This window comes from Mesitornis unicolor, unplaced genomic scaffold (genome assembly GCF_000695765.1).
Source record: "Mesitornis unicolor isolate BGI_N332 unplaced genomic scaffold, ASM69576v1 scaffold3829, whole genome shotgun sequence".
Classification (NCBI taxonomy): Eukaryota; Metazoa; Chordata; class Aves; order Mesitornithiformes; family Mesitornithidae; genus Mesitornis; species Mesitornis unicolor.
This window is the reverse complement of record NW_010206505.1, coordinates 85,915-99,131: the sequence shown is the minus strand read 5'-3', so window position 1 is coordinate 99,131 and position 13,217 is coordinate 85,915. Positions and strand designations below refer to the sequence as shown.

At 38.6% G+C, this 13,217-nt stretch overlaps 1 protein-coding gene across 1 annotated transcript in view; it reads right to left on the bottom strand.

Moving 5' to 3' along the window:
- Positions 1–13,217, bottom strand: part of HECW2 (HECT, C2 and WW domain containing E3 ubiquitin protein ligase 2) — a 106,973-nt gene that overhangs the window by 44,885 nt on the left and 48,871 nt on the right. Inside the window, exons 5-10 of the mRNA XM_010191773.1 lie at positions 12,909–13,078; positions 10,238–10,380; positions 8,122–8,222; positions 5,819–7,159; positions 4,425–4,520; positions 1–139 (exon numbers count right to left, since the gene is read on the bottom strand). Of these exons, the coding sequence (XP_010190075.1) occupies positions 1–139; positions 4,425–4,520; positions 5,819–7,159; positions 8,122–8,222; positions 10,238–10,380; positions 12,909–13,078 (1,990 nt within the window). The remainder of the gene's footprint in view (positions 140–4,424; positions 4,521–5,818; positions 7,160–8,121; positions 8,223–10,237; positions 10,381–12,908; positions 13,079–13,217) is intronic.

The following is a 13,217-nucleotide window of genomic DNA, read 5'->3' as shown; positions in this document are numbered from 1 at the left end:
TGTTCCATTTGCTGTATGGAATTTGACCTCTGGAGAATCTGTGGGGCTGGGGGAGCTGTGGGTCGCTGCCATGTTGTTGTCCTGTTCACATGGTCCACATAAAAAATCCGTCCATGGCTGTCAATTCGAGCCTCCCAGTCTAAGTAGCAATAAAACACAGTGAACTATGGAGGGCTTGGGGTTTGTTTATTTCTTTATTTTAGCTCTCTCACTTTTGTAACTGTATCTATTGTTCCAAGTTTCTATTTCTCTTTTACAGGATGACTTCAGCACAGAACGTTCTTACTGAAGGGTTAAAAGACATGGTGTTTCCTTATTTTACCCCATAAATCAAATTCCCCACTGTAGTTAAAGTTCTGTGGAAACTGTATCTAACAATCGCTAATCCTTTTTCTATTGTATTTCCCACTAACCAGTAATTGTCCCAGAAAAAACCCCAAAACCCAGCAAATCAGGATACTTAGACTAATTCTTGTGGACTGAAATAATTCAAGATCCAATCTCTGAGGCTTATTCCAGTGCAAAAGGCCAATGGATAAGTACCAGAAACCTTGCAAAGCTTGACACCTGTCACTGTTTTTCCCCAAGTAATAGCAACAGTGATAAAATGCTGGTGATCTTCCAGTGTTTATATGTACCTATGTTAAACGTAAACAGACCTGTCAGAAAAGATGAACAAGCTGAACAATTATAAAAATCAAACTCCTTCATATATTAAATGTATGTTCCAGAATTGCCAATTCTGCAAATATAATAGCAAATTCAACTTCTTGTTCAAGCAGTAACTACAATGCTGTCCACTGGTTTTGCAACACAAGTTACAGACAATGTTAGAAGTCTACACTGTGCAGACACACCAGGAGAGCAGAGGCAAAGGCACCAGGACCTTTCCCCAACCACATCTGGCTTCTCAGTGCTCAGCAGAAACCAGGTGCATCACAACACCCACCCAGTTCATAAGCCTTTTGAGTCAGAAACAGTCTGCCTAGTAACTGGTAACAAAATGAGCAAGATACCAAGACACTGATCATGGGTAGGGGCCATGAAGTAATAATAAAAAATATTAAGATATTTCGTATACAGAAACAGATGTGCCCGATTCTTGGGCATCAGCAGCTGCATAAAACGTACCATTCAGCACATCTGTTGAAAAACAGTCTTTGAGAGCTCAGAAGGTTTCTGGAAGAGACTTTCTATGTTGCAAGTCTAGGTGGAAACATCAGTCACTGCAGCAACATTTTAAAAACTACTGGCAAGCAACCAATCCTCAATGGCCACCACTCCACAAGGAAAGAAGGCATTAAAATGTCCTGACAGCAGCGAAGAACAACTAAATTCTACTGTAAAGTATTTAATACTGACAGTCTTTTGTTACCGTACTAAAATGTCCTGACAGCAGCGAAGAACAACTACATTCTAGTGTAAAGTATTTAATACTGACAGTCTTCTGTTACTGTATTGTACTGTCTCAGGTTTTGTGACTGTATTATGTTTACTATGACTTCTGTCTCTCTTGGAGGCAGCCAAGTGGCTCACTGTGTTACCCGCCTGGACACGTTCCTGTGTGACCTATTCTAGGTGATCCTGCTCTGGCAGGGGGGGTGGACTGGATGATCTTTCGAGGTCCCTTCCAACTCCTAACATTCTGTGATTCTGTGTTACAGTGTAGGGCGTGAGCTGGCTCACAAAGCAGAAGGAAAAGCAGGTTTTGAGATAAACTCATTGTATCATCTCCACGCCACAGCTGTTTATTCTACCTGGCCACAGTGAAAATTATTCTTCTATCCCTATGATGCACAACCAAAAGAGCTTATTAGTGTTTAAAGCATTTCTATAGTGTGAACAAGCACCATATGTGAAATAAAGCTCCAAGGAAGAAAAGAAAAAGCAGCACAACAGGACGGAAATGAAGAGAACTGCTTAAAGAAAAAATTTCAATTCCAGGGAAAAAATTAAAAATTTTGTATTATAATGTCTATTTAAAATACAAGTTTAAAAATAAACAAAATTACATCAATGCAAAGCTTATGGCATAATCACTGTATTTGCTATTCAAAATACAACACATTTGAAAGTTACTAAAAAAAATTTCATTTGTAACTCAAAAAAGCAAACAAACATTTCAACATTATCTCTAAAATATTTCTATTTTTTAAAAAGAAAAAAGTTTTTTAAACAGATGTTCCTGTGCAAAGGTCCCTTTTGAAATAGTAGTATCTTGTGATAAAATAAAAACACTCAAAATTTTTAACCAGTTTGTATACAAAATGAAACATGGAAGTATTCTGGTAAATACAGAATTGTTCATTGGGAAAGAAAAATAAAAATAAATTAGAAAAAAAAACCTGTACAAAAACCCCACCACAGTTCAAATCTGTGAACTCATTATTCTGCTTAAATGTCAAACCCCAAACCACCATATAATAGTTGGGATTTTTCTTGTGGTGGTGATATGCCCAATTCTGACACACGGTCACCATTTCTGTAATGTGGTCTTGAGGAAGAAAAGCATTTTTGCCTGCATTCAATCACAAATACACAAGTTTAAACACTTGGGCAATGGCTTCTAAAGTAAAGCACGTGCATCAGTGTTGTGATGGAATACACTGTTAGTCAAACCATTGTTAGTCAAATGTGTTACAAATAACCTCAGTGTGCTGAATGGCAAAACTGTAATTATCAAGGTTGTGTGGTCAAGCTTATTGTTTTTTCTCTAGGAATGTAGGAACTGAAGCATAATGTTGCATGTTACAGGCAGAAATACTAGATAAAAATTCCAATTCTTTCTCTTGTACTCTAACTTAACTTACATACAACTGAAAGAAATACACCTATTCTTCTTTCTTAGTTTCAGATTCTGTTGAAACAACAAATAGAATACAACCCAAATTACAAAGAAATTACAGTTTATAACTCAAAACTGTATTCTAAATGTTTTCTCTAAATATTCACTATTAAAATATTAAAACTGTTACATATCCAAAAGCAGAGCTTCAGAGAGAAAAACTGAATCTAGGCAACAATTAGTATTTAAGATTTTAATCACATTAGCAAATGAATGATCTACATCAAGATTGCACTGGGCTTCGCCTTTAAAAGGGCAATGTGTATATGCATGCCCATGCATAACTCTCCAAAATCGTAGCAAACGTCATAAATGTTAGAATATCACACAGCCAAACCTTTTCCATTAACACTCCAGTAATTCTTCCAACTAGTTACTGTAATGTACAGTTTGCTACTGAAACACAACAAAGCCTTCTGTGTATAAACCATGGTACTGTAAAAGCTATCTCCATGCACTTATCAATTATTCCACTGATCACTGAAATGTTGATTTCCTGAAATGTTCTCTGTCTTTTTCAGTATGAAAAGTGATAAAATGCAACTGAAATATATGTCTCCCAGGCACAATATTGTGAAAAATACTGGTTTATTGAGGAGGCAGTTAATTAACTTTAGGATCTGCATGCAGGAGTAATTTGTTATATGCACTGATTATAACAGAAGCAGCAGGGAGTAAAATCTCCTCATCAGCCTGGCTTTCCAACACAGTTTTATCTGTGTTCTGCTACCAGGCTCCTTCCAGTTACCCTCTCCAATTACAGAGCAAACACAGTCCCATTCTTTACTGTAAAATAAGGATCGATACATTTTACACCAAATATCTGAATTCCTGACTCCTTTAAAGTAATAGATCTTTGCCACAGACTTCAGTGGGTGTGAATTTAACCTTTTATGTTTGCTTTTTTGTTTTAAAGTTATGTTTTTGGTCCTTTCTCCTTTCTACAAATATCAAATGTTGAACAGATTTTCTCTGCTCCAAGCTTAAGCAATTGAATCAGTCCAGCAGTTGGGAGCAATGTATTTTTCATATGCATTAGAGAAATTAGAATTTATCTGTCGATTTAGGCTCATTTAACTGGTGCTTAATACCCAGGTTTATTTTAATTCAAAAAGTCACTGGCTCAAAAAAATGCAAGGAAAACACAGACACCTTTCACATAAGAGATTAAAGACGTCATATATTTCTTTGTAAATCATCACCATACAAGAAGTATTCAGAGATTTCAGAGTGCTTGACATCCTGTCCTCCAAACGCCTCATACAGTGTATTGCTTCACCTCCCTACCCACGTGCACTGCACACTGAAAAGGCAGTGCCGTGCCTTCCTACTTCTCGGCAAACGTCACTTAGCAAGTGTGTATACACCAGGTGTAATTATCATAACGCACCCTGACGTTTGCAGATTAAGCACAATGCCTTTCACCAAACAGCACTAGACTTCACCAACATCACTCCTCACTTAGGATTCTCTCTCAGCTGTTCACTCTCTGTTCTCACATTTCAAAAAGAAACGTAGTGAGATCGCAGTAATGAGATCCAGGCAGCCTATCCCCCAATTGAATGATGAAGAACCTCACTTGGTGGTAGAGCTTCATCCACTCTCTGGTACCGGCTAACATCCTGGCGTACTGAAGGCAGTGACCTCAAGGGCGGATGGCCATTGGCTTGAGAACCTGGAATCAAAATGTCCACAAGTTATTTTTTCAGTCAATTTGGAGAAGCCCTAGAGTTGCCTCTAAAGTGAACAAGACATGTGAAAGCTTCTGCAGGGCTATGATATTTTAGGATATGTCTATTAGTCATCTATTTGGGGGTGCAAAATAATATGTCTACAGTTCTAGGTAAGTGATTTCTTTGGGATGTGCTCTGGTCCTGAAAACATCAGCTCTTGGGATGTGCCACATACACCTGTGACTAGAAGCCAGGGCACAGAAACAACAGCGTGTGCCTGAGTCATATCCCAGCAAAGGACAAGGACAAAACTCCACCTGGCCCCTGCAGAAACTTTGCTGTAAGAGATGAACCTGTCCATGGACCTTCCTTGCTGCAGCCACCCTGATCTGCAACCTGATACCTAATAAAAAGAGAGTCCCAAATGTCCAGAAAATGCTGTGAAGTATTGACAGTAATTGAAATAAATACCAAAATTATTCTTTCCAAATCAAAGAGCTGTTTATGAAGAGAAGAAATTAATAGATCCCAAAACTTTAGAAATTTTATGAAAAAGATGCATTCAGAAACCCACCTGATTAGGTCCACTTCAATCTCTGAAGAAATTGAATGGATAACCCACTGGGAAATGTGCTTGGAAACAATCCAATAGGGACACATTTCTAATTTCAGTGATTTCAGTGAGACACAAAATTCTCAACTGTTGAAATAATTTTACAATTGGTAAGAGTTTTACAGTGTTAATTTGAGGGACACATTCTTATCCTTCCATGGTTCCAGCTGTGCTAGGATGTGTCTACACAGATAAGGAACTGGGAAAGGTAAGATAAGCAGTCTGAAGTGTGACTAAAAATGATTTTTTTTCCTTTCTTTTGATTACCCATGTGTTTTAATGCTAATATACAAACATGCAAAAGAAAAGACCTAAGTATAAATTCTTGTTTGCATTTCATAGTTTTGGGATTTTTATCCCCTCTCATTACCATTTAGATTAGCAAGCAGGGTAATACTGTGGAATTCTTTCCTCCTCTTCATTCTCCTTCTCACTACTCTCTCAAGAATTAAAATATATCCAATGTCAAAATAAACATGTCTTGGATACTTCAGGTTTGATTTTTTGTTAAATCAAAAACCCAAAGAGTCTCTTGAAGAAGGGAATAAATCTCAAAGGAACAAAAAAAAATCTTGAAAGACAATGAAATTGAGAAATGAAGATCTTTATTTTCAGATGTTTATTTTTAAAGTATTTTTTACTGGCTGCAGAAAGGTCACTTCAGAAAGTGCCTCCTACAGTTGTTACCTCCAGTAGCTCCTTCAACCTGTGCTGTGGCACCCTCACAAGCTGCTTGGGCCCCTTCAGTTTCTTCATCCTGAGACTGGCTATTGGCAGCTGCCGCCTGCAGGCTTCTTCTTCTTTGCCAGATTTCTTCTGCTTCCTCTTGGTCTTGTAATTCACCTGCCTCAGCCTCCTGTACTTCTTCCTGAGGTAACTGTACTGCAGGTAGAGAACCAGAAGTACTTGCAGAGTCCTGTGTTTCAGCACCTGGCTCATTTCTAGCTGCATCAGTGGTACAAGCTCCCTCTTCCTCCTCCTGAGAAGAAAAGGCTGGAGTCTCAGGAAACCTGGCACTTTCAAAAGAAGAACACCGCATTTCAACTGAGGAACGTCGAACAGTCGTGCTTTCATTGCAAGAGCTGTCTGCCCCTTCCACGTCACTCTCGCCTTCTGGCCGGGTACTAGCCTCACTGACACTTTCCGTGCGAGCAGGATCACTCTGCTCGGTTTCTGATGATATCTGGGAAGGTTCAGACCCTTGATCAATGGATTCTGTCTCACTAACACACCTTCTGCTCCCAGCAGCAGTATTGGCAGCTCCTGTGTCTATACTGTTAGGAGCCTGCTCTGCCTCCTGAGTGGCACACAACTCACTGCCAGCCTGGTCTGCTGGTGCTTCACTTTGAGAACCTTGCAGGCTTTCATCTGCTGCTAACTGTGACGATGGAAGCTCTGGGACAGTCTCTTGCTGGTCATCAGTTGATGGCAAAGGAGCTTCAGAGGCTGAAACATTTTCATTCTCTGTAGGCCCTTGCATTACCTGATCTGATGAGTAACTTAAATAATTTCTTTCAACATTTCTTGTAGCACCATTAAGCATTACTAAACCACCATCGTCTTCCAAGGAAGACGGAAAACCCAGGTCTTGATGTAGCTCATGCTCCTCTTCATCTGAGTCAATGTGAAGCATAGCATTGAGTCTTGTGTCAGTAGGGAAGCTGCTCCTCAGTTTTGGGGAGGCTCCACGTGGACGCTCACCACAGGCAGATGTCCCAGGTCTGGGATGATTATTGTGTTCTATTGCATCCAGATAGTCATTTAGTGAGTCCTGACGACCTCTGGTAGGCGATGATCTTGAACCACCAGAGGTCAACTCATCCTGGTCTGTTTCCAGAGTTGTACTAGTCCTTAAAGGGTGTCTCAGGATTGCTTCTCCAGAAGATTCATCAAGGACTGGACCATTGGAACATAATGTGGATGTATCGTGATGTCCTGCTGGCATGTCCTCGTCATCAGAGGGGCTCCCCAAGTCTCCATTAACAGAGTTCACTCCTAGCAAAGTGCCAACTGTTTCTGGTGAAGCATCTACAGAGACACAAAGACTGAATGTGAAACACAATGCAGCAACAGACAGATCATTCTACTTTGCATTACAGAAGTGATATAAAAATACACATCTTTCAAGATGTTGGCTTATTTCAATCAGACAACTAAGGGAAAAAACACAATTAAAACAACAGAGGCATCTACAGTGCTGTAACAGCAACTACAGAATTTTCTCTGTATAAGTCTATACTATTTTGTATGATAAAGAAAATTTAAAGGGTGTGAAGTATGACTTTAAAGGAGTCTCATTTTGCTTTCAAAAGACAGAGCACTGCCAAGCATCTTGCCATACAGTTAGTAAAACCAGCCTCAAAACCAAGGAATCAGTTGTCTACAGTGTATCTCTCATATTCAAAAGTGGGGTTTACACAAAGCCAGTCACTGACACCAGTTGTCATTTCACCCTTATCAGTATGCAAACCAGCATCTGAGATCACATGAGGAATTACAAATGGTGTACAGAAATAAAATTCTATACCCAACATTTATTTTAAGTTAATTTATAGGACTTTCCACTGTAAAGACTGGGAATCTACTTAAGTAAAGTTCACAAGATATTAGGTATGCTATGGTAATACATATAAAAGGGAAATGAAAATAACCCATCTCATTTGAAAGATGAGAGCAAAGATGTTACAGAGTGAAGAAAACCAATAAACTGGATTACCCAATTTATCCCATAAAATAACACACATAAGCAGATTCATTTAAAAATCTAACTAAATAGGAAAACAATATGGAAAGTGTTGGTGTTTTGGAATTTCCATCTCCAAAGCAGTACCTGACATATCTAAACTTTGAATCCCAAAAGAAAAATCAGTAACAGAGGCACTGTACACAAATGAGGAAGTATATGATCACAGAAAATCCTAGAAATAGAAATACATAGAAACTCCCTTCATAAAACTATCTGGAGATCCAGATTATTGACAAATTCTCACCTTCATGAACAGAAGACGTGATTTCCACTTTGAACTGGAGATAGCCACTCACATGATCAGCTGGGAGCCTTCTGCCAAGATTATAGCTGAGAACCTGGTCTCTGCAAAAACAAAGATATTGGGGTGTTTGTTTTAAATTTTAACTGGTTTTATTTTCCCAGTATTTTGTATCAGAGGCTCTTATCAGATAAGAGTTAGCATGATAGAAAGTAATTTCTATTACAAACTCAAAATCAGCCAGATACTCTGGCTTGTATGGAAAAGCACAAACACCAACAATGGTGTAAAATAACTTACCAGATAAAACAGTCTAATAAAATACTTTTATCATTTCCAAATACAGATTGTGCCCCAGCAATTCTTATATATCTTTATAACTCTTACTAGGTCCTACAGAAATCAAACTAGAAAGGATCCCCTTCCCCTAACCTCCTCCTTCCCCCAACCCAGAGTATGTTTTATAATTAACAAAATCGTTCATTTTTTAAAACCTTCTGCCCCCTTGTGGTTTTTACTTTATACAAAATTCCCAGATAGTTTCTTCACATTTTAGTTCTCATTCAATAAAGCACTTCTGCATTCCTATTTAGAAAAGCTATTAATATTTGGATTTAACTTCACATACGTTCTTAAGAGTTACTGAATTCCGTGGGACTCAGACTTGATTAAGCACTTGTATCAGCTTGAATCAGATCCTAGGCTACACATTCTTGTTGGGCACAGCCAGAATTCACAGCCCCAGCCCCCTCAGCACAGCTGGGACAGCTGAAGGGAGAGGAGGGAGATACTGAGGATCTCCATAGGAAATTATTATTTACGCAAATAAATGTATATTGGTATAAACACCTCTCCTTTACTGGAAGCTCTCCTACTGCAATATGAATGACAGACTAAAACAAATGCAAGGTCATTACTGAAATAAGCTGCAGCAGTTTGCATCCAAACATTAACTTTTAGCAAAAAAAAGTCCTGAGTAGACAACATAAGGCAAAGCAGCCTTCCCACGTTGCTCTATAGGCTGAAGCACATCCTTAAATGTTCAGGGAAGAATATACGCATTTTATTTTACCACCATTCCTCCTGGGCCTCATCCAGTGGCCTTTTAAAGTAATGGAGATACATTAACTTTAGCAGACTTTGAGTTAGGTCCTAACAAAACACACTTGAATAACTCAGTTCCTCCCATTGTCTTTCAAGGAATTATTTTTTCTAATTTGTCAAATATAGCATATATATTATTTTATTAACATCTTTTTTATATATACTCTACAATTACTGCTCTGTCTTAAATGTAAATTATATTTTTGCACAAGCAGCATCTCATGCAGACCTCCAGCCATTTGCCTCACACCTGCAATGTATCACAGTGCTCTGCGCACGGTTCTATGAAGGCCTCATTGAATCATGCACTGGACTATGCTGTGGTCCCCTCCAGTAACCATCATGAAGTATAAAACACCTTAAAGCTTTCTAACTGACTTGAATCTTTATTTAGCTAAGAACACTTAGCTATCAAAAAATGAACAGAATTTTTTTAAAATAGCACAACAGTTGTATTTTGAGTCCCATCAGTGTGCTACTTATAGCAAAAGGCAATTTTAATAGCATAGTATCACGAGGACTCTGAAAAACAAGGAGTCACAGCCTTGCAGTTCTGGCCAATTAACTGAACAGATATTAAATCTCTGATTATTAAACTGACATTTAAAAATACTTGAACTGTAAAAGAAGTGAGACAATAAAATCTGCTTCTTCTAAAAAAACTTGCACACTACATGTAGTATTGTGATAATGCCTTGATTCTTGACTAGCTCGCCAGACAGTAACATTTTTTGGCAAGGGGAACATTTTTTGTGTAAAGAAATTAAGCTGAAAACAAATTATAGACACATACATACACAAACATAGGTACATGCATTTGGAACAGGGTTAGAAACACTGATATATTCCAGTCAGGCAATAAGGCTATTAAAATTCCCACTATATTTCTTACTACAGATGCAGTGGAAATCTGCTGGTCTGTGCCAGTGAGCCAGAAAGGCTGCTCTGCGCCAGTATCCTAGATGCTGAGTCTCCCCGATCAAGAGAAGTTAACATTAGGAATGTATTAATTTACCCAATTGCATGTCTCTCCAACAGTCTCTGAACTGGTATGGTTAACTTCCCAAGAAAGCGCTTGATGATCGGACGGCTCTTGGCAAATTTGTCTTTAACCTCAATTTCCAGGACATCTGTTAGAAGTGCAACAAAAGAATATTTCTGGAAGGAAAGAACATATTTGACACCACATCAATACACCTTAATTCAGAAAGTGTGTACATAATCACTACTAGTGTGCAGTGAACTCCGAAAGCAATGACTGATGACAGCAGTTTCCACATTGCAAAATAATGTCAACATCATTTATTAAGCACTGTATTTTTGCATATGTAACTAACCTCTCAGCAAACCCATACCTTTTTACTGTCTCTTGAAAATACCTGCTCAGTAAGAATCTGCACTGGATAAAAGCAATTTCATGGTCTACATCAGAAAGGAGAAAGCAATTTGGATAGTAAAAAAACCAAAAAACAAAAAGAGAAGGAAGCCTTGCTGTACTCCATCAGGTTACAGAAGAGAAGCCAGATTGATGCAAGAGTAAGGAGGAAAGTGTCTCTCTCTAGGCTGTGCTTAGTGGACCTCCCTTCCAACACTACGCTTTGCACTAATTTTTCGTAAGTGTGACAGGAAGTCAAAAGGGCAATGTGTATACAGTATTTTCAGGAGCACCACAACTAAAGGAGGAGAATTTTCTATAGATTTTTGCCCCAAAGTTCACAAATCTTCTCAGCAAGCTCCAACAGACCTTTATCTGCACTTGGAGCCTTCAAACAACATGGTGTTAATTTATAAAAGATTTCTTGATGTCTGGCAAGATCATTCTTCTACCCTTCCCTATGAGGGAGCACTATCACAGTTACTTTCTTCAGCCTACCATCAATTTTCATGCAGTTTATGAATACTTCACCTTTGACACCTGTGCTCTGTCAAGTCTGCCTGAAGATCACCAGAAGAGTCAGAAGTGACACAGGACAAATATATAAGCAGTTGTGTTGGCAGGTACACACATACGTACAGTGTAATAACAGATTCCCTTAGGAACCATTTTTATTCTAATTTTTCCACTAGATTTTAAGATACTTCAAATAAACACACCAAAAAGTACACTCAGAAAAGCCAAAGTCATCTAGTTATACTTTTACTATCTGTTATCTTTAAGACCTCTGAGCATATCACAACCTGAGTATAATACCTAATACGCATCTGGCTAGATAACTAAAGATATACTGAATGAGGAACAAAAGAAGCAGTAACTCTTCAGTTCAGCTGTAGGCATCAGCTAAATAAATTCAAAAACAGCAATTAAATTGGGTCAGGAATAAAAACACTTCCTCATGTTGGGTAACTGTCAGAGCTCGGTTCCTGTGATAAACAGAACTTAAAAATTTGTCACACTCAGTTTGCTATAAAATTGCAAATTATTTTGCAGAAAGGAGTAGATGTAAAACAGGATCAATTCTGCACCACTAGGACAGCATATGTAATGGGATGGTAAGCTGCTCTCGTCAGAGCATTGCTACAGGGAAGATACAACAGCTAAAGCAAGCTGACACAATGTGTGTACCAGTGAATAAGCAGCTTCAAAATCAAGGAGAAATGGACAGGAAAAAGGTGGAAAAATAAGAGTAGATTTTTCTTTTTATCTACAGGACAGATGGATGGACAGACAGAAAGATGAAGAATCAATTCAGAGATAAACCCCCTGATTTTTCTTTTCTGAAGATTTTTAAGACTTCCACACATCTACAATCTTCTCCCACAACCAAGCACCCCAGAGCAGTGCTAACACTGGCCTTGCTCTGTTCTGCTTTACTGCTTTGTTTGGTTTGATTATGATTTGTGGGAACATTTTCCAAAGCCCACTCAATTTTCCAGTCTTACTGAAGAACACATTAACATTCACCAAATACAGTACAGAAATCTGCTCATTAGAAAACAGGTGCAGATCAAGAACGCTGCTCGCTGGTCCTGAAAGGGTTATGGACTTGTGTCAGTATTTCCACCTTGTTTCCCACACAAACATTTATCTTCAAAGGCACAGCCTGGCTCTTCTGTTCTCAAAGACAGTTGTGGGACTGAGTTCCTTCTCTGAGACTCGCACAGCTTACCCAATATAAACACATCTGGAAAACTAGTTTCTGCCAAACTGCCGTTTTTCCCCCTCTTTGCTGAGTGGTGCTGTAATGCTTCTCAGGGCTTTCCTTCCTACGGCAGTGCTCACAGAGGCTACACCAAAGAGCATCCCCTCTGCCTGACAAACTGAAAGCTTGCCACCTGCTATGCACAACGAGAATATCATTTCCAAATGAACAGTTGTTGCAATCACTGAGCATAAATGCTCACTTATTGTACCTTTTTTTAAAGAGTCTTCTCACAACATATAATCCATTTTAATTAATTTATTTTTGCAATTTCAAGAAATCTACAGGGCTGCTGAGTGAGTTCAACTCTTGTTAGCAGAGAAAGGAATGAAAACCTCACAGCAGTGCAGGTTAAATATGCAGATGATAGCTGTTTCTATCCAACAACAGGGTTCCTAAAATTACTACAATTTCTGTGTCAGTTTAAATAACTAGCTACAAAACAAGCTCACAGCCTTCAGAGAGTAAGGACTGATGCACAAAGAGAAAATACAAGCCTGGTACACTACATCAGCTGGCAGACAGCTCTCAAAAGAGATACATTACCTCTCTGTGCCAAACAGGATTAGTTGTGTTACTGATGATAGTCGACCTTCTTTCCTGGCCATGATGAGCAAATGTAGGAAATGTACTTTTCTTGCCTGGCTGAATGGACATCTTTAGATAAGGATCAGGGTTGAAGAACATGCCTTTTTTAAGTCCGACTGCTCTAATATCTATAAAGCAAAACAAGAAGGAAGGAAAAAGGAACTGAGTAAATTAAAGCTAGTTCACAAAGTAGCGCATTCCTAAAATACTACCCAGGAAAGCAATTCACCATAAACTACTAAATAAAGCAACTTAAAATTACTCATA